Source organism: Diabrotica virgifera, chromosome 3 (genome assembly GCF_917563875.1).
Source record: "Diabrotica virgifera virgifera chromosome 3, PGI_DIABVI_V3a".
Taxonomy (NCBI): domain Eukaryota; kingdom Metazoa; phylum Arthropoda; class Insecta; order Coleoptera; family Chrysomelidae; genus Diabrotica; species Diabrotica virgifera.
The window spans coordinates 89,928,810-89,952,960 of record NC_065445.1 but is presented as its reverse complement, the minus strand read 5'-3'; the positions used below and the strand labels follow the sequence as shown (position 1 = coordinate 89,952,960).

General features: G+C 34.8%; 1 protein-coding gene and 1 long non-coding RNA gene across 3 annotated transcripts; one reads left to right on the top strand and one right to left on the bottom strand.

The window, feature by feature from the left end:
- The first annotated feature begins 98 nt into the window (after nucleotides 1-98).
- Nucleotides 99-5,532, top strand: LOC126881191 (uncharacterized). 2 transcript variants are annotated; one of them, XM_050645294.1, is made up of 3 exons: nucleotides 99-485; nucleotides 549-822; nucleotides 1,625-5,532. In XM_050645294.1, the coding sequence occupies exons 1-3, from the start codon at nucleotides 302-304 to the stop codon at nucleotides 2,547-2,549; spliced, it is 1,383 nt and encodes a 460-aa protein (XP_050501251.1). In that variant the 5' UTR covers nucleotides 99-301; the 3' UTR covers nucleotides 2,550-5,532. The 2 variants fall into 2 exon arrangements, with proteins under 2 accessions (XP_050501251.1, XP_050501249.1); XM_050645292.1 differs by having other exon boundaries at nucleotides 100-822.
- LOC126881192 (uncharacterized) lies at nucleotides 3,779-7,948 on the bottom strand. Its single transcript, XR_007696752.1, has 2 exons — nucleotides 6,497-7,948; nucleotides 3,779-6,090 (listed from the first exon to the last, which is right to left on the bottom strand). It is a non-coding gene; the product is annotated as an uncharacterized LOC126881192 (long non-coding RNA).
- Between the last annotated feature and the right edge of the window lie 16,203 nt (nucleotides 7,949-24,151).

Genomic DNA, 24,151 nt, shown 5'->3' with positions numbered 1-24,151 from the left:
AATGTTTGTTTATACCATTTATATCGGCCATTTTCTTGCATTCCACCTGCCCTCTATATTCCGTTTCAATCGCGAATAGGGCTTTTCATTTGCAATTCACAGTCATTTGGAGTTTACTCCACTAAATTATGACATTGACATTTCTGAAATTGACACTATTATTTAAAATTCAAAAATTATATCGAGTTTTTGTGTTTTTGCGTTATTCCTATCATTTTTTGATTTTTCGTCTGCATTTATATAAAAAAACAGTTCTTTTTAGAACTATTTAGCGTCATATTAGTGTCATTACGATAAAAATATGGATTCAATGCCGAGTACTAGTGGTAATTGCCCTTCTCCACCTAAAAAACGCGGAGTGAATTTGGGTAGACATTTATCATCAAATGAAAAACAATTCATTATAAATATGTACAAACAAATAAAAATTGATGATCCTGGAATGAAAATAACAGCCATGGTAGCAAAAATAAAGCAGGCAACAGGTAAGTTTTTCAGAATACCGATTGTTAAAATCAAAGACTTACTAAGTAATGTTCTAATTTTAGGTGTTGCGAATTCAACGATTTATAGAACCATTAAGGAATATAAGCAAACTGGAACTGTAAGATGTCCTAAAAATATTGGCGGTAGACCTGCTGTACTTTCAAGATATTATGACGAAAAAGTTAAAACATCTGTACGACAGATAGTACACAGCTTCTTTTTCAAGAACGAAATGCCCACTTTAAATAAAATTTTAAGTGAAGTTAACAACCGCCCAGATCTTCCAAACATGTGTCGTTCAACATTATATAAATTCTTGAAGCAAATAAATTTTAAGTAAGTAAATATGGGTTAGCCACAATTAATAGTAAATAATAAGTGCAACCCAAAAAATATTCATATTATGTCTGGGTTAGGCAATCAATTAGAGGATATTTTTTCCTATGTTGTAGACGCTCTAAATGCAAATTGTTTCATTTGAAAGCTGTATAATTATTTAAACAATCTTTATTTAATTAAATAGTCTTTATTTCATCAAGGAAATATAAACACAGATGACATATATTCTTCTGAAGCGAAATCAGAGACGCTAAAACCGATCAGTCCCCGCCCGGTAAAAAAATCAACAAAAATTTTTAATTTGTTTAAACAAAGATTGTCTAAAGAATTAGACAACATTCAAATAAGAATATTTGTATTTATAACGTTAAAAAGGTACACATGTGGTAAGTTTTTCTAAAAAACATTCTACAACATAGGAAAAAATGTGGTTTTATTTTGTTATAAATAAATTAATTTATTATAACAAAACTAAAGCATATTTTGGATTTAATTATGCACTATTTAGGTGGCTCTACTCGAGTTACCTCAGATTAAAAAAAAAATGAAGAAAATTGCTCGATTGGAAGTCGAGAAAATGCATTTTTTTATATATACCGATTTTGAACTTAAGAAGGGTGAATCTAGGTTGAAGAAAGGTGAATTTCATAGATTTTTTTGTATTTTTATACCAAATAATCGCGGAATATCAATTGTTTTTATTATAATAATATACCTATTTTATGAGTGTTTTAAACATGAAAATTTGTATGGAGAAAGATAAAGGTAAGGTCAAAATATACATTTTATTATTTTGTAGGTACTTGAAGAGAAGTCGAAGAAGTCATCTTATCGAACGTGATGATATCATAAGATGGAGACGTCGTTACCTAACTTCTATAAAAGAATACAGAAGTCAAGGTAAACCAATTTATTACCTTGACGAAACATGGGTAAATGAAGGTCACACCAAAGAGAATGTGTGGGTAGACACCGATATAAAAAACCGTAGACAGGCTTTTATTGAGGGGTTGTCTACTGGTTTGAAAAATCCATCAGGAAAAGGAAAACGCCTCATAGTTTTACATATTGGATCAGAGTTAGGTTTTGTTAATGAAGGACTTTTACTTTTTGAGGGAAGAAAGACAGAAGATTACCATGAAGAAATGAATGCATCTGTTTTCGAAAATTGGTTTAGTAATATCCTGCAAAAATTACCAAAAAACGCTGTTATTGTAATGGATAATGCAGCATACCACAGCCGAAAATTAGAAAAAATTCCGACAACATCATCAAAAAAGAAAGACATGCAGGAATGGTTAAAAATAAAAAATATTCCTTTCAATTTGGAGATGGTTAGGTCAGAATTATTACACCTGATACGATTAAATAAAAATGAGTATAATATGTATGTAACTGATGAGATGGCTAAAGAAAATGGTCAAATTGTACTGCGGTTGCCTCCATATCATTGTGAGTTGAATCCCATTGAGAAAATTTGGGCTCAAGTGAAAAATGAAGTGGCATTAAGAAACACAACATATAAACTGAAAGAAGTAAAAAATCTACTGTTACAAGCTCTGGACAATGTAACTCCAACACATTGGCAAAATTGTGTTAAGCACATCCTGAAAGTAGAGGAAAAAATGTGTAAACTAGATGGTATCATGGATAGTGTCATAGAACCACTAATAATTTCAATTGGCAATGATGACAGTGACACCAGTTCCTCAGAAGATGAATAATTGTATGTTCAATACAATTTATTCATCTTCTCAGGAACTTCGCTTCAATGTAATTTTGATTTATTTGAATTTTAACCACAATTTAAGTTTAAAGTTAAATTTATTTGAGATTTAAATTTTTAAAAACAAATCACATGGTATGATTTTTTTGATGGATATTCTTAAGTTGATTTTATGTTTTCGAATGAACTATCTTTCAATAAAGTCGTCCCAGGAACGCAACTCATAGATAAGTATTGGCAACATCGTTTATTTAAAGTTATTCACTTTAAAATGGATAATATAATGTCTGAACTGAGGCCATGAGAGCCAGATGAGTGGCCTAACTGATATTTAAATTACTTTACATAATCAAAGAAAATGATCAGAAGCTAACAATGTTCCATTGTTTTAGTAATTGTATGTTGACCAAGAATCATTGGTCAACATACAATTACTAAAACAGTCGAACATTGTTAGTTTCTTATCATTTTCTTTGAATGTAAATATCAGTTAGGCCACTCTGTCTCTCATGGCCTCAATTGTTAATATAAATGAGTCAGATAAAATTAAATTAGAAGTTTTTTTTACCAAGCACCAAAAACAAAATGTTTTGCATTTTGATAACGACTTGCGAAGTGGAAATCGAAACATATCGAAATCAAAAATAAATTTAATTGCAAACTAAAATTGTGGCTTTATTCCCACCTAAAATAGTAAATTGCATCAGATGCCACAAAAAAATACTCTCTATCTCTGCTGGCCATTAACTCTCTCCCTCCAATTCTGCACTTCTATACCTACCATCCAAATCTGCACTTTTATACCTACCATCCAAATCTGCTTATTACTTTGAACCACATCGTTCATGATATTTCTGGTCTGACTTTCCATATTATTTGTTATTCTTTTTCCACTCCTAACTCCACTAAAAATTCCCTGCAGTACTTTCGTTTTCTAGATGTCATATTTTCATTTCATCTTTCTTATTCATTGTCCAAGTGTAACAAGCATACAATGCCACTGGTCAAGTAACTTTCATTATCCCATTGCTCTGCTTCCTTTTAGTAGTATCTTTTCTATTTATTTTTCATCTTCCCCTTTATCAATTATTGTCACTCCCAAATATTTGAATTTGCTATATTCTGTTCTCCTTTGTTTATGATCATCCTTTGAAGTTTTGTTGTTTGGTGCAATGACAATTGGTTTCTAATAAGCATTCGTCAACTACGAAATCTAAGTTCCATAACTTTTCTTCCTCCTTTTTTGCATGCTCTATAATGTACATAGTTTCCAATTTTCTGCAGTGGCTTTCGATAGTTTCCTGTAAAATTCTTCTCACATCAACTAAGTTGTATGCATTGTTGTTTCTAGCTACGTCACCCTTTACTTGTGCCCATATGAACTCTTTAGGGTAGTTAAGTTGACAATTATATGAGGATAAACGAAGTACAGTTATTCCGCCATCTTTAGCTTTTTCATCGATTACATATTTTTATACTTTTGTTTGTGTTGTTGAACGCTATTCATGAGTTCTTTTTTAACCATCGTATTATCAAATGTCACCTCTTTTCATTTCAACTAATTAAGTATCTAATGCCTACATAAATCCAAAGTCGGTAGTTTTTCAATTAAACGAGAATGGTTACTAGCATTATCCATTACTATGACAGAATTTTGTGGTATGTTACTAACCATCTGAAAGAAATATTCTTGAAATAGCTCTATTTCCTCATGATAATCTTCAGTGGATCTTGTAGTAAATTTTAATAAACCACCATTTATAAATCCTCTTTCAGATCCAATATGAATAATTATTAGTCTACCTTTTCCAATAGGTGGGTTCAAACCAAACGAATATCCTTCCATAAAATCCTGTCACGAATTGGTAATATTGTTATCAGCCCAACATTTTGAAACAGTTGTATTGTAATGTAATAGTTGTATTCTTGTGTACTTTTATGCAGGTACCTCAGCGTTGATTAAATTTTATTCTGAGATGAGTACTATCATTATTTTATTACTTATTTTGTTTTTATATATATCCTAAAATACTTAATATGTATCAGACCAAATTTTATAGCTACCATTACTTAACACTTGCAACTATCTAAATTGACGAGGGGTAATATTACTTTTCGAAATTGATGTAAAAGTAATTTTATTACTTCACCTTTCAAATTCCTAAACAGCTTCACTTTTTTTATTTGTTAAGAGGACTATGTCATCTGCATAAATAGTATATTATGTATTGTTGTTTACATGTGTAATTAATTTTATATTGCTTTGTCAAATAAACACTTATTTAAAAGGAGAAAAACTCGTACTCATTTATTTTAACATCAAATATAAAAAATACATGTTGAGAAGTAAACTAAAAAAGAAACTACATATATCTCACATTATACAAGGATGCAATAATGTATTCTCAGAATAAATAAACAAATTCTAGTGGAATATAGATAGAAGAGAAAGACAGATTACTATATAAATTCAAAACATATATAGTGAAAGTACAATAATAGACTAGCAGTAGACAAGTAGATAAAATAAACAATAACAAAGCACTGAAATCAGGCTAAATAGCATCTAACATAGCAATACAAACAGTTCATAGCCAATTAAAGTTACCAGGGCTCGATCAAACAACCAAGATAAGATATTACAAGAAAAACTAAATGTCAATTGCACAAAACCTTAATACATCCAGTATTTACATATGAATCTGAAATCTGGTTACTTACTTAAAGTGAAGACGACCAATTGGTTACTTAGGCAGAAGAATCTTGACACATATACAAAGAAGAAAAAAAAAAGAGAAATTGAGAAGAAGATATAAGTTTGAACTATACAGGACATACCAGAATCTATATACTAACATTCATCAAAATAGGAGCACATAATAAGAGGAAAGATGGAAGAACATGAAATATTTTCCAAAATAAACAAAGAAATATCAGCTGGACATTAACAGGAGGAAGACCAAAGATTACATATAGGCAAGGAACAAATAGGATAAGACATTGAAATTTTAAAAATAAAAAATTGGAAGAACAAAAAATCAAAATCTTCAAATAGATTAGAATGGAGAAGTAAGTATTCCTGAAGGGACCAAAACTCAAACAAAAAGAGTTGTCAAGCCAATGATCATGATATTTGAGAAATAATAGGCAAAAAATCCCAAAGAAAGACGACCCATTAAATATTAAAAAAAAACATTTAATATATTACAAGTATTCAATAATGTATTCTCATTCTCATGCAAAATATTGTCGATAAAAATGCCTCCTAAAATTTAAACATTGTTCCACATCATTAACATTTCCATTTACTGACAAATCAAGATTTTCTACAAAATCATCATCACCATCATGATTTTCTCTTGCACCCAGATTATAACTTATAAGGTACTGTTGTAGCACATATTGCAACGTATGTATTTAATTCGGTTTGTAGACCTTTTGAAGACATGGAAACTGTTTTTTCCAGGTTCCAAATAGCTTTTTGGTAACATTTCTTGTTCTTACATGTGCACTATTGTATCTATTTTCTTGATCATTACCTAAAAAGATATACATATATACCTATATATTATACTTACTACAATCACAATAAAGATGCATTAGAAATAAATAAACCAAGAAACATTGAATGTTACGAGGTGCACTCCTAAATAATAATTTACAATTTATATAAGTACATTGTAAATCCCAAATCCTGATTTACAAGGTTTATATATTTTTTGTATAAATCATGATTAGGGAGTACTCCTCGTAACATTTAAGTGTCTTGGTTTGTTTATTTCTGGTGCATATTTATTGAACAGAATCGCAGAAGTCAATCAGTGATGCAGACTTTCACTAAACACTAAGAAAACAGAATTTATGATGATCTCTAAGAAGGAACAGCAATTTAGACGAATCAGTGTGAACGGTCAACAAATAGAAAGAGTAAATACATACACCTACCTTGGTACGAACGTCAATGAAGATTGGGATCATTCCATAGAAATCAAATGTAGGATAGAGAAAGCAAGATCTACATTTCAAGCAATGGCTAAGTTATTCAAATGTCGTGATTTGTCGATACCCATAAAAATCAGGTTACTATGATGTTATATCTTTAGTGTACTGTTGTATGGACTTGAGTTGTGGACTCTCACAGATGGCACCTGCAAGTATATTGAGGCTTTTGAAATGTGGCTTTATCATCGAATCCTGAAGATATCTTATAATAACCACATTACTAATCAGAGTGTTTTGCTGAGAATGCAAAAAGAAAAAGAGCTAATAATCACAATAAAAACAGCCAAAATCGAATACCTCGGTCACATCATGAGGAAAAGTAAAATATATTGACTGCTGCAACTAATCTTTCAAGGATAAGTAGAAGGAAAACGGGGACCAGGAAGGCAAAGGATTTCCTGGCTGAAAAATCTACGTATGTGCTTCAACACAACAACCACAAATCTTTTTAGAGCAGCAGTGTGCAAAGTATAGATTGTCATGATGGTCGTCAACATCCGAAACAGATAGGCACTACAAAAAGAAGAAGCATCTTTATTGTGATTTTAGTATATTTATCTATCAAATAACCTACTATTTATTTAGGCCAATTATCAATAAATACCTGGCTGTAATACTGAAGTAAATAGATAGTATTTGCATGCATATCTACTATTGTCAATTAATAATCCTGGAATTTCATTCTTTCTCATGATACCTCTTAATGCACTTAGATCAAATATTAAGCTAACATAACTTGACCCTGTTGACCTTGTTGTTCACCAACAACCAACAACATTCATAATCTCGCTTCTAGAACATGAAAGAGCTACAATTCATTTATGTAATAAGGGCCTGAATAACAAACGTAAGTCTGTACCTGTAATTTGAAATGGACAACTTCATAAAAACTGGTTATATTCCTATAAAGTAGCATAAAATCTTTGTTGTTTAAGTTATTGCAGCTGATGAAATTCAATATTGTAAAATTCCATTGGATTTGATATAATTTTATCACATGGCTTTCGTATACTTTCCGGGCGATTTTCTTCTACAATATAAGAAATAAACTCTAAAAATTCTTCAACTTCTTCATACCAATCCAACATTTTTTATTGTAATTTGAAAAACAAAAGAAATATATACCTACATATTATTGGAAGTACATAAATTGGAAAAAATTATTCAAACAAACCAACAACAAGCATAGTGAGAGTGAGGTTAGAATCGACGTGTTCTTCTTATTTACTCTCGTTCTTGGCTTGCATACTTGTGACAATCGACGTGTGAGGTTCTCCGATCGTGATTACTGAATTACCGTAAAGCCGACATAATCAACGAAAAAAGAAGATGAATTTGGTGACTTTTCTTGGGTGTGAATCTGTCTTCTTAGTTTACTCCTCTTGGTAAAAAAATAAACATAGGTACTACTACGTTATTCGTAAATACAATGATACAAACCAAAGACCGTCAAAGATGTATGACGTAGATCTATTACCGGCCAAACTCGATTTCAATTCGGATTTCGGATAAACTAGTTTGTCCTATCGCGCGTAGGCCAAACTAGTTTGTCCTAGGCCAAACTAGTTTATCCTAATATAAATACACACACTTCAGGCCAAACTAGTTTATCCTGTTATAAAGACGCACACTTCAGGCCAAACTAGTTTATCCTGAAGTGTATGTTTTTATATCAGGATAAGCTAGTTTAGTCTACTCTAAACCAATTTAAGTAATTGATTACATACTGGTTGCTGATTTAAACTTAAGTTTAGAAGACACTATTCAGAGTTGTAAGATTTTTAAGTAGTGTAAATGATAAACCGAGATGGCACTTGTATGAAATATATAGAAATGAAAATAGTACGGGGAAAACAAGCCACGAAAGCACTCCATGGAGTGATATGGAAGAACACTAACTCTAACTAAAGAAAACAAAAAAGGATTTTTCAGGGCATATATCTACCTATAGTGCGAATAAGCACATAAGTCACAAAGAGCTACTTTTCAGGAGGAAGTAAAAACTGGTTTATTCAGAAATAAGACAACATAAAATAAACACTCCTTCATGAACTAAAAATTTTTACATTTTACACCGAATACACTAGATTAAAATAAAATAAACAGTATACATATTGATTTTTAAGTGACTTGTTGCATTTGGCACTAGAAACAAATATATAATATTGACTTATGTGATCTGCCACACAGTAAGAAACAAAAATGCCTTCTACTTTTCTTAAAATTAACCACAAAACAAGTAAGTTATAGTGAAAAGCACTAAAACAATAAAAGACAAACAAAAATCCCACATTTTTAATTAAGAATGTCAAAAGTTGGAGTTTTTGGAATTTTTCAATTTTGATTATTGTCAGCATCGATATCATTCAAATCTGGATCTGTCGATACAGTTGAGTCGGATGAAGGTAAGCTCCTATAAAACTGATGAAAAACAGGTGGAATAAATTCTAGTAGAGACAACAGATCAGCCTTCTTTCCTTTTGATATTGGCAATAACGTGTTTCTTATTTTTTGGACGTTGAGCTAACCATTTTTCGGATGTTTTCTGTCGCAAAAACGACACCTCCTGGTATGGTTCATAATCATCCAAGCTGGTTTTAAATTGGATGATACCAAACCGTTTGTTGTACTTTAAGGTACGCACGGGTTGCCACTTAAAATCGTTCTGTGCAACGTCTTTTTTTCTTTTTACTAAAGGACCTTTCAACATATATATTTGAAAAGTTTAAAAAGTCGTCCTGGGTCATCTCGATAACCAAAAATCTAGGCCCGCACGATCGGACAAGCTGATACCAATCATGGGGATGGGCTATCAAAATTCTGCTTTTTTGTTTTTTACTTTCAGTCACAGCATGATCAGCATCCACTTCCATGTGTCAGTGTCCAAGCAACATGAATTTATGTTCAATTGTGCAAATTCTTGGAGACTTTTGCAAAGCTAACGTTAGCATTGCCGCTATATACGAGTTTTTTTTGTCCTCCGCACGTATCCGAATATAGTATTACTTTTGTAATTCTATCAGGAAGACTTTGGATATGTTTAAAAATACATGAAGCTATTTCGTTGGCCCCACGAGCAGCGGTAGACTCATGCCACATGTAGCAAAGTGATTGGTTAGTTTTATTGTCGTGAATTGTTTAGTTATAAGTCCAAAGCTGGCGTTTGTAAAAGGCGATGGCATTTGACAGGAATGGTGTAGCTAAGCACTGCTGTAGATCCAACGTTAAACATTGGACATTTTCATTTTCTTTTGCTACTTGTTTATCTCTTGCTTTTTCTTTATATGTTTCATCGGCTAAAAATAAATGGTGTCTCGCTCATTAGTAAGTTCACACTTTGCCTCATCATCTGTAGCAAGATCTATTTTTAGCTTAAACTTGTCGCATTCATCACAAGTATCCAATTTTCTTGGTTTAATCGCTAATCTTAAAGCATGAAATTCTTGACTGTAATAGCGATATGACACTCCACTTTGATTTACTTGTCGATAAAGGTCGTAGATCAAAAATAAATAAATGAAACAGACGGTCCTGCTTTATCTTGAAAATCAGTTTGGAGAAGAGGTATACTATTTCCATCGTCTGGCGTAATGGCACGTTAAGCATAAGTCTGACTTATGTGATTTTTCACTGCAAAATTGGTAGTGTAAAACGACATAAGTCTGACTTATGTGATTTTTCACTGCAAAATTGGTAGTGTAAAACTACATAAGTCTGACTTATGTGATTTTTCACTGCAAAATTGGTAGTGTAAAACTACATAAGTCTGACTTATATTATTTTACCCACCCCATATTAAATCATTTCGACTAATGTGTATATACACAATCATTTTTAACCTATTTACGTTTCGATATTGACTTATATGACTTTACACAATCATGCATTTGTAGTTATTGTCGACGAATATGACTTAAACCAAAAATGCGATTTTTTGACTTGTGTGCTTATTCGCACTATACGTAGATATTACCCTACAAGAGCGGAAGAATGGCCAGTGACAACAATAATACGAAAAAAAAAAATACGATCAGTTGAATTGGAGTTTATGAGAAGGTGTCTACAAAAATCAGCAGGTAGGATAGAATAAGAACAGAGGAAATATGAAAGAGAATAGAAGTATAATTCTCAATTACAATAAAGTTGTGGTAGTAAAAGTAGAGCCCTGAAATGGTACAGGCATGTACAAAGAATGCCGGAGCACAGGTGGCCAAAAAGATTACTGGACTGTGACCCGCGGGGAGGAATACGGAGAGGAAGACCTGCTGTGAGATAGAAAACTTACGCAGGAAATGCTTTGATAGATAGAGACCTCAGAGATGGCGACTAAGAGAATAGAGTGCTATGGAAGACGAAAACGCAGCAAACTCATAATGGGAAAAAGCCAAGAAGCAGAAAGTAATTCAGCTAACTAGTACGGATTAATATAAATAATAAATTGAATAATATACTTTGTTCTTGAAAAAATAATGAAATAGGAAAAATAATTTGACAGTCATGAAACCGGAAGTGTATATTTGTTCTAGTCTTGCGAAGTTGCGTCGAATAATATATCACTTGTACTATTCCGGTGACATTAAAACAGTACTTCCGGTCGCATTTCTAAAACTGGAAGTCCTAGATCAAATTTATCACCTTTAGTACCATCCTTGGATTATAAGCTTTCATTTGACACGTCATTTGTCATTCTATCTGGTATAGTGACGGAGGTATTATATTCGCGGTCGGACGGACCGACAGCCTAGGTCAAATCTCTCACCTTTAGTGCCATCCTTGGGTTATAAGCTTTAATTTGACACCTCATTTGTCATTATACCTGATATAGTGACAGGTGAGTTATATTCGCGGCCGGACGGACAGACAGCCTAGGTCGAATTTCTCACCTTTAGTACAATCCTAGCATTATAAGCTTTCATTTGACCCCTCATTTGTCATTCTACTTGGTATAGTGACGGAGGAGTTATATTCGCGGTCGGATGGACAGCCGGACAGACAGCCTAGGTCAAATTTCTCACCTTTAGTACCATCCTTGGATTATAAGCTTTCATTTTGACACCTCATTTGTCATTCTACATCATTGTCCTCATTCTAAAGGAGGAGCAAGCTTTCCTGAAAATCTTCCCCACGGTAGTGGAGGAGTTTACGGAGGAAGAAATAAAAGCCGCTGGTCAGCAAATTAAATCGGAGAAAGCTCCCGGCTCCGATGATCTGCCACCTGAGGCACTGAAGATAATAGCAATAGAGAAACCAAGTTTGATCAGAAGAGTATTTAACAATCTACTGCGGAACCAAGAGTTTCCCAGGGAATTAAAGGAACCAAATCTGGTATTGCTACTCAAGCCTGGGAAACCCCCGACTCAGCATCCTCCTACAGGCCAATATGCCTTCTAGACTGTCTTGGCAAGTTTTACGAAATTTTTGTGAAGAAGCGGCTGGAGGGGGTATTGGTAAGTGAGAGAGCTCTATCCAATCAACAATTCGGATTTCGAAAAGGTCGATCTGCAGCGATTTCGAAAAAGCAGTAGATGCAGCGATCTGGATTAGAAACGCGGCACAAACAGGTAGAAAGAGGTGGGTGGTACTTGTTTTATTGGACATTAAAAATGCCTTTAACGCGGTGAACTGGGGCCTCATAATCGACAGGATTGTCGACCTGGGAGCCCCGGATTATATACGTGTCCAATATAATAAAGGACTACCTATCGGAAAGAAGCGTATGCATAACGAAGAAAAATAAGATGAATATGACTGCTGGAGTACCCCAAGGGTCAGTCCTGGGACCCACACTATGGAACATATTATACAATGGGGTAGGTCTATCTATCTATCTAATCAGCCCTAAACATCCATCCTTGGATATAGGCCTCCTCTTCCTTCTTCCATGCCTCTCTATCTTGGGCAATTTGCATCCAATTTGACCCAGTGTGTTTCTTCAGGTCATCTGACCATCGCATCTGTGGCCTTCCCCTTTTTCGTTTGTGGTTCCACGGTCTCCAATGTATAATCATCTTAGTCCATCTTTCATCCTTCTGCCGTAGGGTGTGTCCGGCGAACTTCCATTTAAGCTTTGCTACTTGGGTAGAGACATCTTTCACTTTTATTTTGTTACGGATCCATTCGTTTCTTTTCCTGTCTGATAGTTTAATGTTCAGCATTTGTCTTTCCATGGATCTTTCTGTCTTTGCTATTTTTTCCATATTTTCTTTTGTAAACGTCCATGTCTGAGAGCCATATATTAGAACAGGGAGTATACATTGTTTGATTATGTACTCTTGTTTTTAGGTATTGCGGGTATTTTCTGTTCTTTAGAATATAAGACAATTTTCCGATTGATGCCCAGGCCAATCTTATTCTTCTCTTTATTTCTTCGGTTTGATTTTCTTTATTTAATCTAGTGATTCGTCCTAGATATATATACCTACTCTTTTACTTGTTCTATTCTTGTTTATGCCACTGTAATTATTAGTTCTTCTTGTTGATTGGTCATGATTTTTGTTTTACTGTAATTCATCTTCAGTCCTATCTTTGTCGATTCTCTATCTAGTTCTTCCATCATTCTTTGCAATTCTTCACTTCTTTCTGTTATTAATAAGTACAATATCATCAGCGTATCGTAAGTGATTCAGATATTGCCCGTTTATGTTTATACCCAAGCCAATAAATGCCATGTATAGCGGGATATGATATTCGTTAGCTTTTTCGATTAATATCTTCATCGTTAAAAGGTGGGCACTTGTACTGAAGCTCTTTCTAAATCCGGCTTGTTCTCTTGCCTAGTATCCATCTAATTTAGTTGTTAATCTGTTAATATCTTGGTCAATAGTTTGTACATCACTTTTAGTAAAGTTATGGGTCTGTAATTCTTTAGATCCTTTTTATCTCCTTTCTTAAATAGTAACAATGTTACTGCTTCGTTCCAAGTGTTGGGTATTTGTTTTGTCATCAATGGGGTAGGTACTAGAGGTAAATAGAACACAAGGAGTAAGGGCAATAGCATACGCAGACGACCTAGCCCTACTAATCGAGGACGACACGAATCGAGGCATCACACTGCAATAAAAAAAACCGCGAAATGGATAGAGAACAACGATTTAAAATTCGCAGTAGAAAATACTGAGATAATTATCTTGAGGGGACGGCGGGATCGAAAAGACATTAATTTTCGGTTCAGAGGCTTCGAACTAAAACCCCAGAAAACAGTTAAATATTTGGGAATAATCTTCGACGACAGAAATTCATTCGGTCCACATATACAGGAAGCATGTCGGAAAGCGGAGGCAAGGACCTCAGCCCTACAAAAATTAATGCCGAATATAGAAGGCCCTGGATCACACAAACGGGCAGTAATGTTACAACCGATTATGTCAATAATAGTCTAAGAGCTAGTGAACCCTCCGACTAACGGTCGTCCTGTAAGGCTAGAAATTTTTCTAGTGATAATTCATAGCACATCAAGGCTAAAAACCATGACCTGGCAGGCCTCAGCGGTGCACGTGTATCTACCAGGTGAATCGAAAAGTGTTCTCCTGTAAGGTTTAAATTTAAGTATGTGTTTGAGTAAGTCATTTAGAAGAAATGTGTACAATGACAGGCGATTCTGAAGAGCATAAGACCTTGCCAGGCGAGGGGAAAGATTAGGGGTTTTTTCTAAAATTATTCTTTTTGCATCGAACAATTTTTTTTTAGGTTTTTTGAATAATTCCAAACAGAAAATGTCTTTAGTGATTTTTCTCTTAAGTTAATAGTTTTTGTTATATAAGCGATTGAAAATTGCGAAATCGGCCATTTTTAACCCTAAATCGGACATTTATCTAAAAATTTCAAAGTTGCCAAGGTAGGTAGATATTCTTTAAACATTGATTCATGAAATCCCAAAGAGTTTTTTTAATACAATATCGGAAACGCCTTTGTTTTCTAATTGCTAATCAAGCGGGCGAGACACTGTGGTATAAGTGACGTTTGAGTTGGCATAAATTCATTATCTCGAGAATGGGCAAATTTCAAGAGAAATCCTCAGACAGGTCGATTTTTATTTTTAAATTAGGACTTTTTGGAATATATGTAATACTAGTGACGTCATCCATATGAGCGTGATGACGTAATCGATGATTTTTTTAAATGAGAGTAGGGGTTGTGTGATAGCTCATTTGAAAGGTTATTTAATTCTCTATTTACTAATATAAACATTAACATAATTATTTATACAGGGTGTACAAAAAAGTTTTTTTTTATTAAATTAACTTTGATTAAATTTGACAAATAGAAGAAAAATTTTTTTGTACACCCTGTATAAATAATTATGTTAATCAAAAATGAATAACCATTTTCAATTTCGTTGCAAAACGAAAATACAGCCGAACCATATTCTAGTCCAATCAGAGAGTGCTGCAAGCACCTCTACCGGTTTCGAAACTTATTAGTCTCTCATCAGGAGGCACATATGCTGCTCTCCCTGATCCAACCAAAACAAACCCCAGCGTGCAGTCCCGGATTGCAACGAACGAAATGGCATAGATGCCCTAGCGGCAACTGCTACAAAAAGACTAAGTTTTCACTCTAATGGCATATAAAACAACATAATGCTATTCTACATCCCACCAGAATGAAAACAATGGGAACCTTCTCTGGATACACCTCCGAGGCTTCTACAATTTGCAAGCCATACGGATGCTGAGACTAAGGAAGATGAGGGAATTCTACAATTTGCAATTCACGTCCCATCTGCTCAGCGCGGTAAAGTTCCAACGAGAATGGTTCCCTTCATACTCCACACAGAGTAAATGTAAATCAAAAATGAATAACCATTTTCAATTTCGTTGCAAAACGAAAATACAGCCGAACCATATTCTAGTCCAATCAGAGAGTGCTGCAAGCACCTCTACCCAGGGCTGCTTTATCCATTAGGCAGTATAGGCAGTTGCCTAGGGCGGCACATTATGAGAGGGCGGCACAAATACTGTACAAAAAATATTTGTATATAAAAATTATGGATCTGGGTTCTGTCATTAAAGAGTTCTGAGTTCTCTCTCTTTCAAATTACTTTACCGCAAGGAAGCCAAAAATTGTGCCCAAATAAAACATATAAAGAAATAAGAAAGAGAAAAAGAAAAATTCAATTTGACGAGGGGCCGATGATGAACTAAACTTTTCAGATAGTGGTGAGATCAAAATCCACACATGTTATATTATAATCGACGTTCTGATAAGAGACCTGAATAGACGTCTGGATTCTTATCGACTTATTTATCAACGTTTAACAGATTTGCCAAAATTAAGTAATGAAGAAATTATTAAAGAAGCTGAAAATCCGGTACAAAATAAAGACGACCAAGTTACATAATTCGTGCATGAATGCATTTGCATTTTGATACCACAATAAAATCACCAATTGACATATCTTAATATTTAAAGAGAGTTGGTGCAGTCACTGAAGGTGGATATGAGCTATTACCTCCGATTTCGTTGAACCTCCATCGATTTGCATGAAAATTTGGTGAGTGGTTAGAGTGTTAGAGGATGAGAAAATGTTTTTAACCGATTTATCATAAATAACTCAACAACTATAAGATTTTACAAAAGGTTTATTACTACCAAAATTGAATCTAATAAAAAATGAAATAAACTCCTTACTAAAGAGACCTTTTAATGTTAACTAAAAGTGAGTTATAGGTAATTGAATGTATATTTATTTTCGGCGAGTACCCAAATCTAAGTATTCAAGCTTAAATAACGGGAAAATGATGCATTTTATAACATAACCTTATTAAACATTAATTTGTCAAAGTACTTAGAAATATCTATCAAATGAGCCCCCGAACAAGTTGATAGCATTAAAATTTATTCACCAAATATTTTTCAAAATTTATCTTTTGAGAATTTTTCCAAAAAAGTTATTGTTTTTTTTAATCACTCCGTTAATTTTTACGATATCAGGTTTGCCTTAACACCATTTGAAAGATAATTTTATTACTATTAAACCACGTTGGATTTAATCTTTTAAACCCCTTACTTATTTTTAAAATAAAAGGTTAAATGGCCCCGGTTATATGGTTCTCGCAGCAAAATTTAAGCTTTAAACGTTTCTATCTCGGTTACTTTTTACGCTCTAGTTATATACCCTATAGTTTTATATAATTATATAAAGTTAAAATATTTGATACAGAGAAAACTAAGATTTGGTTATACATATATCACTTTTTACGTATATTGAGTATTTTTGGAGTTATTATCAAAAGAAAATGAAAATTACATGGTTATTCATTTTTGATTTACATTTACTCTGTGTGCATGAAGGGAACCATTCTCGTTGGAACTTTACCGCGCTGAGCAGATGGGACGTGAATTGCAAATTGTAGAATTCCCTCATCTTCCTTAGTCTCAGCATCCGTATGGCTTGCAAATTGTAGAAGCCTCGGAGGTGTAACCAGAGAAGGTTCCCATTGTTTTCATTCTGGTGGGATGTAGAATAGCAATATGTTGTTTTATATGCCAATAGAGTGAAAACTTAGTCTAATTATGTTAATGTTTATATTACTGAATAGAGAATTAAATAACCTTTCAAATGAGCTATCACACAACCCCTACTCTTATTTAAAAAAATCATCCATTACGTCATCACGCCCAGATGGATGACGTCACTAGTATTATATATATGCCAAAAAGTCCTAATTCAAAAATAAAAATCGACCTATCTGAGGATTTCTCTTGAAATTTGCCCATTCTCGAGATAATGAATTTATGCAAACTCAAACGTCCTCACTTATACTACAGTGACGCGCCCGCTTGATTAGCAATTAAAAAAACAAAGGGGTTTTCGATATTTTATTGCACATAACTCTTCGGGATTTCATCAATCAATGTTTAAAGAATATCTACGTACCTTGGCAACATTGAAATTTTTAGATAAATGTCCGATTTAGGGTTAAAAATGGCCGATTTCGCAATTTTCAAAATTTTCAATCGCTTATATAACAAAAACTATTAACTTAAGAGAAAAATCACCATAGACGTTTTCTGTTTGGAATGTATCAAAAAATCTAAAAAAAATTTGTTCGATGCAAAAAGAATAATTTTAGGAAAAACCCCTAATCTTTCCCCTCGCCTGGCAAGGTCTTATGCTCTTCAGAATCGCCTGTCATTGTACACATTTCTTCTAAATGACTTACTCAAACACATACTTAAATTTAAACCTTACAGGAGAAAGTTTATTTTACCCCCTAAATTTGCACTTTTTGATTCACCTGGTAGATACACGTGCACCGCTGAGGCCTGCCAGGTCATGGTTTTTAGCCTTGGTGTGCTATGAATTATCACTAGAAAAATTTCTAGCCTTACAGGACGACCGTTAGTCGGAGGGTTCACTAGCTCTTAGACTATAATATTATACTGGGCCCCAGTGTGGCGTGAGGTCATCAATAAAGCCAAATACAGAAACATGCTTAGAGCGCAAAGAAAACCCCTGATCAGAGTGTTCAGCGCGTACAGAACCGTAACAACCGTTGCGCTACAGGGGGTGGCCGGAGCTGTACCCGTGCACACTCTGACAGAGGAGAGGGTACGAATGCATCGAAGGGGTAACGGAGCTATATAGGTTCAGGACTAGAAGAAGGAAGAAGAAGCCTGGAAAGTTAGCAGGATCAGTGGCCAAGGGAAACAGGCAAAGCCGCCTGGACGAGGACCCTTATCCCTGATGTAGTGAGGTGGTATGAATGTAGACACAGACACAGGCGCGTCAACTATTATTTCACACAATTTTTGACGGGGCATGGATCATTTCGGTCATATACATATCGTATAAGAAAGACCGAGGACGATCTGTGTACCGAGTGTGGAATGGTGGATGACGCGTACCACGTGATATTCGTATGCCCTGTATATCGTGCGGGGCGAACCTCGCTGCAGCTGAGGATGGAGTCCCCTCTGGGTGAGCCCAAGAATTAATCCACAAAGCCATTACAAATGAAAAAATGTTTGACTTGATCATTGGATTTGTCACCAAGACGATGAAGCATAATGAATAAAGAGAGAGGAGACTCACAACAAAGATAATCCGTTTGTATTTCTTTTGAACATGTGGCGTTTCGCGCCGACCGGGGTGGGTAGCCAATATACAACTCCCACTTCTGCCGGGACGGATTCCTTTAACATAAAAGATTTTTAATCCTAGTGTCAGTAAATGTTAAATGTTTCGTTTTTCATGTGTTTATATCTTGTGTTGTGAGCGTATAGATGAATGAGCCACTCCTACTGGGGGTGGAGAATGAAAGTTTAGTTGTTCTTACTGAGTGTCTAGTAATTCTTTGCCAGTTTACGGTGGATGGAATGATGACGTGGTCGCGCCCCCTTATCCATTATCATACAGATAAGTCGGTTGCCTTACGGGCCCTGGCTGGCTGCATGCGTAGACGGAGTGGCGAGATCGGGTTGCCATGACAGTTACAGAGCGCACGCAGAGAGTGCTAGATGGAGGTGACGAGAAAAGCTGGTGGGTCAAAGCTATGCCCGCTAAGGTCGGTTCCTGGCCCGCCGGTTGGAGAAATAGGGGGTGACTTAAGTTGGTAGGCAACTCGCTACGGTTAGGGTCGATTCCCACTATACCTCCCGTTTACTTTCCATAACCATTCCATACACCTCCCATTAAAATTCTATCCTCACTGTACTTTCCGTTTACTTCCCATACACGTTCCATACACCTTCCATTAATTTAACCACCATTCTCACTAGACGTCGCGTTTACTTTCCCCATTTAATATTCCACACATTTTGTACCGGTTTGGTAACATTTTACCCTAAATTTTTGATTCGAATACACGTGTTTTTTCCGGCTTGATGAAATATGTCAATATGTGGTCTGAAGAAAATTTAATAATAGAAATGTAAAATATACATGCGGACCAATGTAAAAATAGCTATTTGTATAACAAGGGAGGAAAGTGCTACTTTTCCTCCCGAGGATGAAGTTAACTGCCCGACGCGTAGCGGAGGGCAGTAATCATTCAAGGGAGGAAAAGGCACTTTACTCCCATGTTATACATATGGTTTTTCCACCTTCCTAAAATAACAAGTCATTTTTTCATTTTTACTTAATTTATTTATGTAACTAACCAACAAAATTTATTAAAACTAAAACTAACAAGTAGGTAGAATATAACTGTCAACTGTCAAATATAAGTCAAATTATTAATGTAAACATTGTTAAATCAAAATAACAATACTGTTTTTTACCATTCTGCAAAATACAGAGTGTTTTATAAATAAACGTTAAAATGTATAGATACTTACGTAAAAATGTAAGATATTGTACAGGGCGTCAATAAGTTATATTTCATGAATGAAATACCATGACGTCACTTTTACTTTTTCTTCCTAGGGAGGAAAAATATTTTCCTCCCTAGGGAGGAAAAGTAAAAGTGACGTCACGGTATTTCATTCATGAAATATAACTTATTGACGCCCTGTACAATATCTATTTTCTATTACTTAAGTATCTATACATTTTAACGTTTATTTATAAAACACCCTGTATTTTGCAAAATGGTAAAAAACATTGTTAAAAATTGTTATTTTGATTTAACAATGTTTACATTAATAATTTGACTTATATTTGACAGTTGACAGTTATATTGTACCTATACTTGTTAGTTTTAGTTCTAATAAATTTTGTTGGTTAGTTACATAAATAAATTAAGTAAAAATGAAAAAATTACTTGTTATTTGAGGAAGGTGGAAAAACCATATGTATAACATGGGAGTAAAGTGCCTTTTCCTCCCTTGAATGATTACTGCCCTCCGCTACGCGTCGGGCAATAAACTTCATTCTCGGGAGGAAAAGTAGCACTTTTCTCCCTTGTTATACAAATAGCTATTTCACATTTGTTTTCTTACCGGCGCGCCGCGGCGTGAGAAATACAAAATAAGATTTACTATTTTATTTGGGCATAAGCCACAATTCGAGTTTGAAATCAAGTTTACTTGACGTTTCGACTTTTACTTCGGATATCGTTATCAATATAAAAAACATTCATAAATTAAAAATTTAACTTTGTTTCTGGTGAAGCAACGCAGTTGGAACGAGCAGATAATATTATATTATAATTGTGTCACCGGAAACAGAAAAAGGTAACGCACAACTTGGAAAAGCCTATAGTTTTCTAACTTCACTTGTGGTGAAGCAACGGAGTTGGAACAAGCAAATATATTATAATTGGGTCACCGGAAAGCGAAAAAGGTAACGCACAACTTGGAAAAAGCTATAGTTTTCTAACTTCGTTTCTGGTGAAGCAACAGAGTTGCAACAAGCAGATATATTATAATTGTGTCACCGGGAAGCAAAAAAGGTAACGCACAACTTGGAAGAACCTATAGTTTTCTAACTTCGTTTCTGGTGAAGCAATGGAGTTGGAACAAGCAGATATATTATAATTATTGTGTCACCAGAAAGCGAAAAAGGTAACGCACAACTTGGAAGAACCTATAGTTCTCTAACTTTGTTTCTAGTGAAGCGACGCAGTTGTAACAAGCAGACATATTATAATTGTGTCATCGGAAAGCGAAGAAGGTAGTCCCTGAAATGTTCAGGACTATATATCCCAGGATGTATAAACGAATGGACACTAAATAGAAGAAAAAAGAATGGAACAACCACATAGCAGAATAGAGAGACACGTGTGGCCAAAATAGCAAGAAATAAATCACCAATCGATAGAAGTATCGGCCGAACAAGCAAAAAATTGAGTGACAATATTCCGTAGAGGTTATCAATCCGCCGATGAACCAGCGGAATTGCTTAAGAAGATATTGGATGAAGAAAATATTTTAATTCCTTGGTAACAGCCGCCCAAAATATTGCCGTCTTTAAATGTATTATCACTGTATTTTTTATTTTCAAAATTAAAAAGTCATGTCAGACAAGTTCTATAAATTTTTTATTGTCCAAATTGTTCTCACCATGTATTCCCCCTATCCATAACCGCTATGTATTCTCGCAATCCATACTCTACCCGACAAGTCACACCTTGTCGTAGAAAAAAATACGTGACTGAACCGCGAGGTAATAGCAATATTCACATTATCCATAGGGTATCCGAGACGTCGCCGAAAAATACGTGGCCGATATTGAACGCAAAGATTCGGGAATGGTAGGTAAAGGTAACGGAAAGTGGGCATATACTATATGATTTGTATTTAATAATATTTTATGGAAACGGAATGCCATGCGTATTGAAAGTAAACGTGAGAATCGACCCTTAGGCGTAGAGAGTTAAATCCAACACACCTGGGACACCTTCCCAGAAGTCTTTAGAAGATTATCACCTCCCAAAAAAAGTACATCTTTATTATGATTTTAGTATAGAGGGTTTATTGGCTGAATTTGTCTGTCTATGGTTTAATTTTCATGTCATATAATATATTGTTATATTTCAACAATTTTTTCTTTAATTGGGGGTCCTTTTTGGGGGCTGGTATTTCCCTATTTTCCTCTCCGTTTATTCCTCTCTGGTCCTGGCGTATTCTATAATTTTTTAAAATAAGGATACCCACACAATTTTATTCCATAAGTGGTTTCTATACTTTATACATTTCAAAATTTCACAAAAAAGTTAAGCAGCTTTTAAAAATATACAGTGTGTTCAATTAAAAATAAAGCTTATGGAAGCTACTAGACTTGCGTGAATCACCCCTCACATTTAAATTTATGTTTCAAAAGCGAACATTTAGGTATATACCTATTAGGGTCGATTCTCACTATACCTCCCGTTTACTTTCAATACGCATGGCATTCCGTTTCCATAAAATATTATTAAATACAAATCATGTAGTATATGCCCACTTTCCGTTACGTTTACCTACCATTCCCGAATCTTTGCGTTCAATACCGGCCACGTATTTTTCGGCGACGTCTCGGATACCCTAAGGATAGTGTGAATATTGCTATTACCTCGCGGTTCAGTCACGTATTTTGTTCTACGACAAGGTGTGACTTGTCAGGTAGAGTATGGATTGGGGGAATACATAGCGGTTATGAATAGGGGGAATACATGCTGAGAAAAATTTGGACAATAAAAAATTTATAGAACTTGTCTGACATGACTTTTTAATTTTGAAAAAAAAATACAGTGATAATACATTTAAAGACGGCAATATTTTGGGCGGCTGTTGCCAATGAATTAAAATATTTTCTTCATCCAATATCTTCTTAAGCAATTCCGCTGGTTCATCGGAGGATTGATAACCTCTACGGAATATTGTCACTCCATTTTTTGCTTGTTCGGCCGATACTTCTATCGATTGGTGATTTATTTATTGCTATTTTGACCACACGTATCTTTCTATTCTGCTATGTGGTTGTTCCATTCTTTTTTCTTCTATTTAGTGTCCATTCGTTTATACATCCTGGGATATATAGTCCTGAACATTTCAGGGACTACCTTCTTCGCTTTCCGGTGACACAATTATAATATGTCTGCTTGTTCCAACTGCGTCGCTTCACTGGAAACAAAGTTAGAGAACTATAGGTTCTTCCAAGTTGTGCCTTACCTTTTTCGCTTTCTGGTGACACAATGATTATAATATATCTGCTTGTTCCAACTCCATTGCTTCACCAGAAACGAAGTTAGAAAACAATAGGTTCTTCCAAGTTGTGCGTTACCTTTTTTGCTTCCCGGTGACACAATTATAATATATCTGCTTGTCGCAACTCCGTTGCTTCACTAGAAGCGAAGTTAGAAAACTATAGGCTCTTCCAAGTTGTGCGTTACCTTTCTTGCTTTTCGGTGACACAATTACAATATATCTGCTTGTTTAAACTGGGTTGCTTCACCAGAAACGAAGTTAGAAAACTATAGCTTTTTCCAAGTTGTGCGTTACCTTTTTCGCTTTCTGGTGATCCAATTATAATATATTTGCTTGTTCCAACTCCGTTGCTTACCACAAGTGAAGTTAGAAAACTATAGGCTGTTCCAAGTTGTGCGTTACCTTTTTCGCTTTTTGGTGGCCCAATTTATAATATATCTGCTTGCTCCAACTCAGTTGCTTCACCACAAGCGAAGTTAGAAAACTATAGGCTCCTCCAAGTTGTGCATTGCCTTTTTCGCTTTCTGGTGACCCAATTATAATATATCTGCTTGTTCCAACTCCGTTGCTTCACCACAAGCGAAGTTAGAAAACTATAGGCTCTTCCAAGTTGTGCGTTACCTTTCTTGCTTTCCGGTGACACAATTACAATATAACTGCTTGTTTAAACTGCGTTGCTTCACCAGAAACGAAGTTAGAAAACTATAGCTTTTTCCAAGTTGTGCGTTACCTTTTTCGCTTTCCGGTGACCCAATTATAATATATTTGCTTGTTGCAACTCCTTTGTTTCACCACAAGTGAAGTTAGAAAACTATAGGCTCTTCCAAGTTGTGCGTTACCTTTTTCTCTTTCCGGTGACACAATTATAATATATCTGCTTGTTCAAACTCCGTTACTTCACCACAAGCGAAGTTAGAAAACTATAGGCTCTTCCAAGTTGTGCGTTACCTTTTTCGCTTTTTGGTGGCCCAATTATAATATATCTGCTTGCTCCAACTCAGTTGCTTCACCACAAGCGAAGTTATA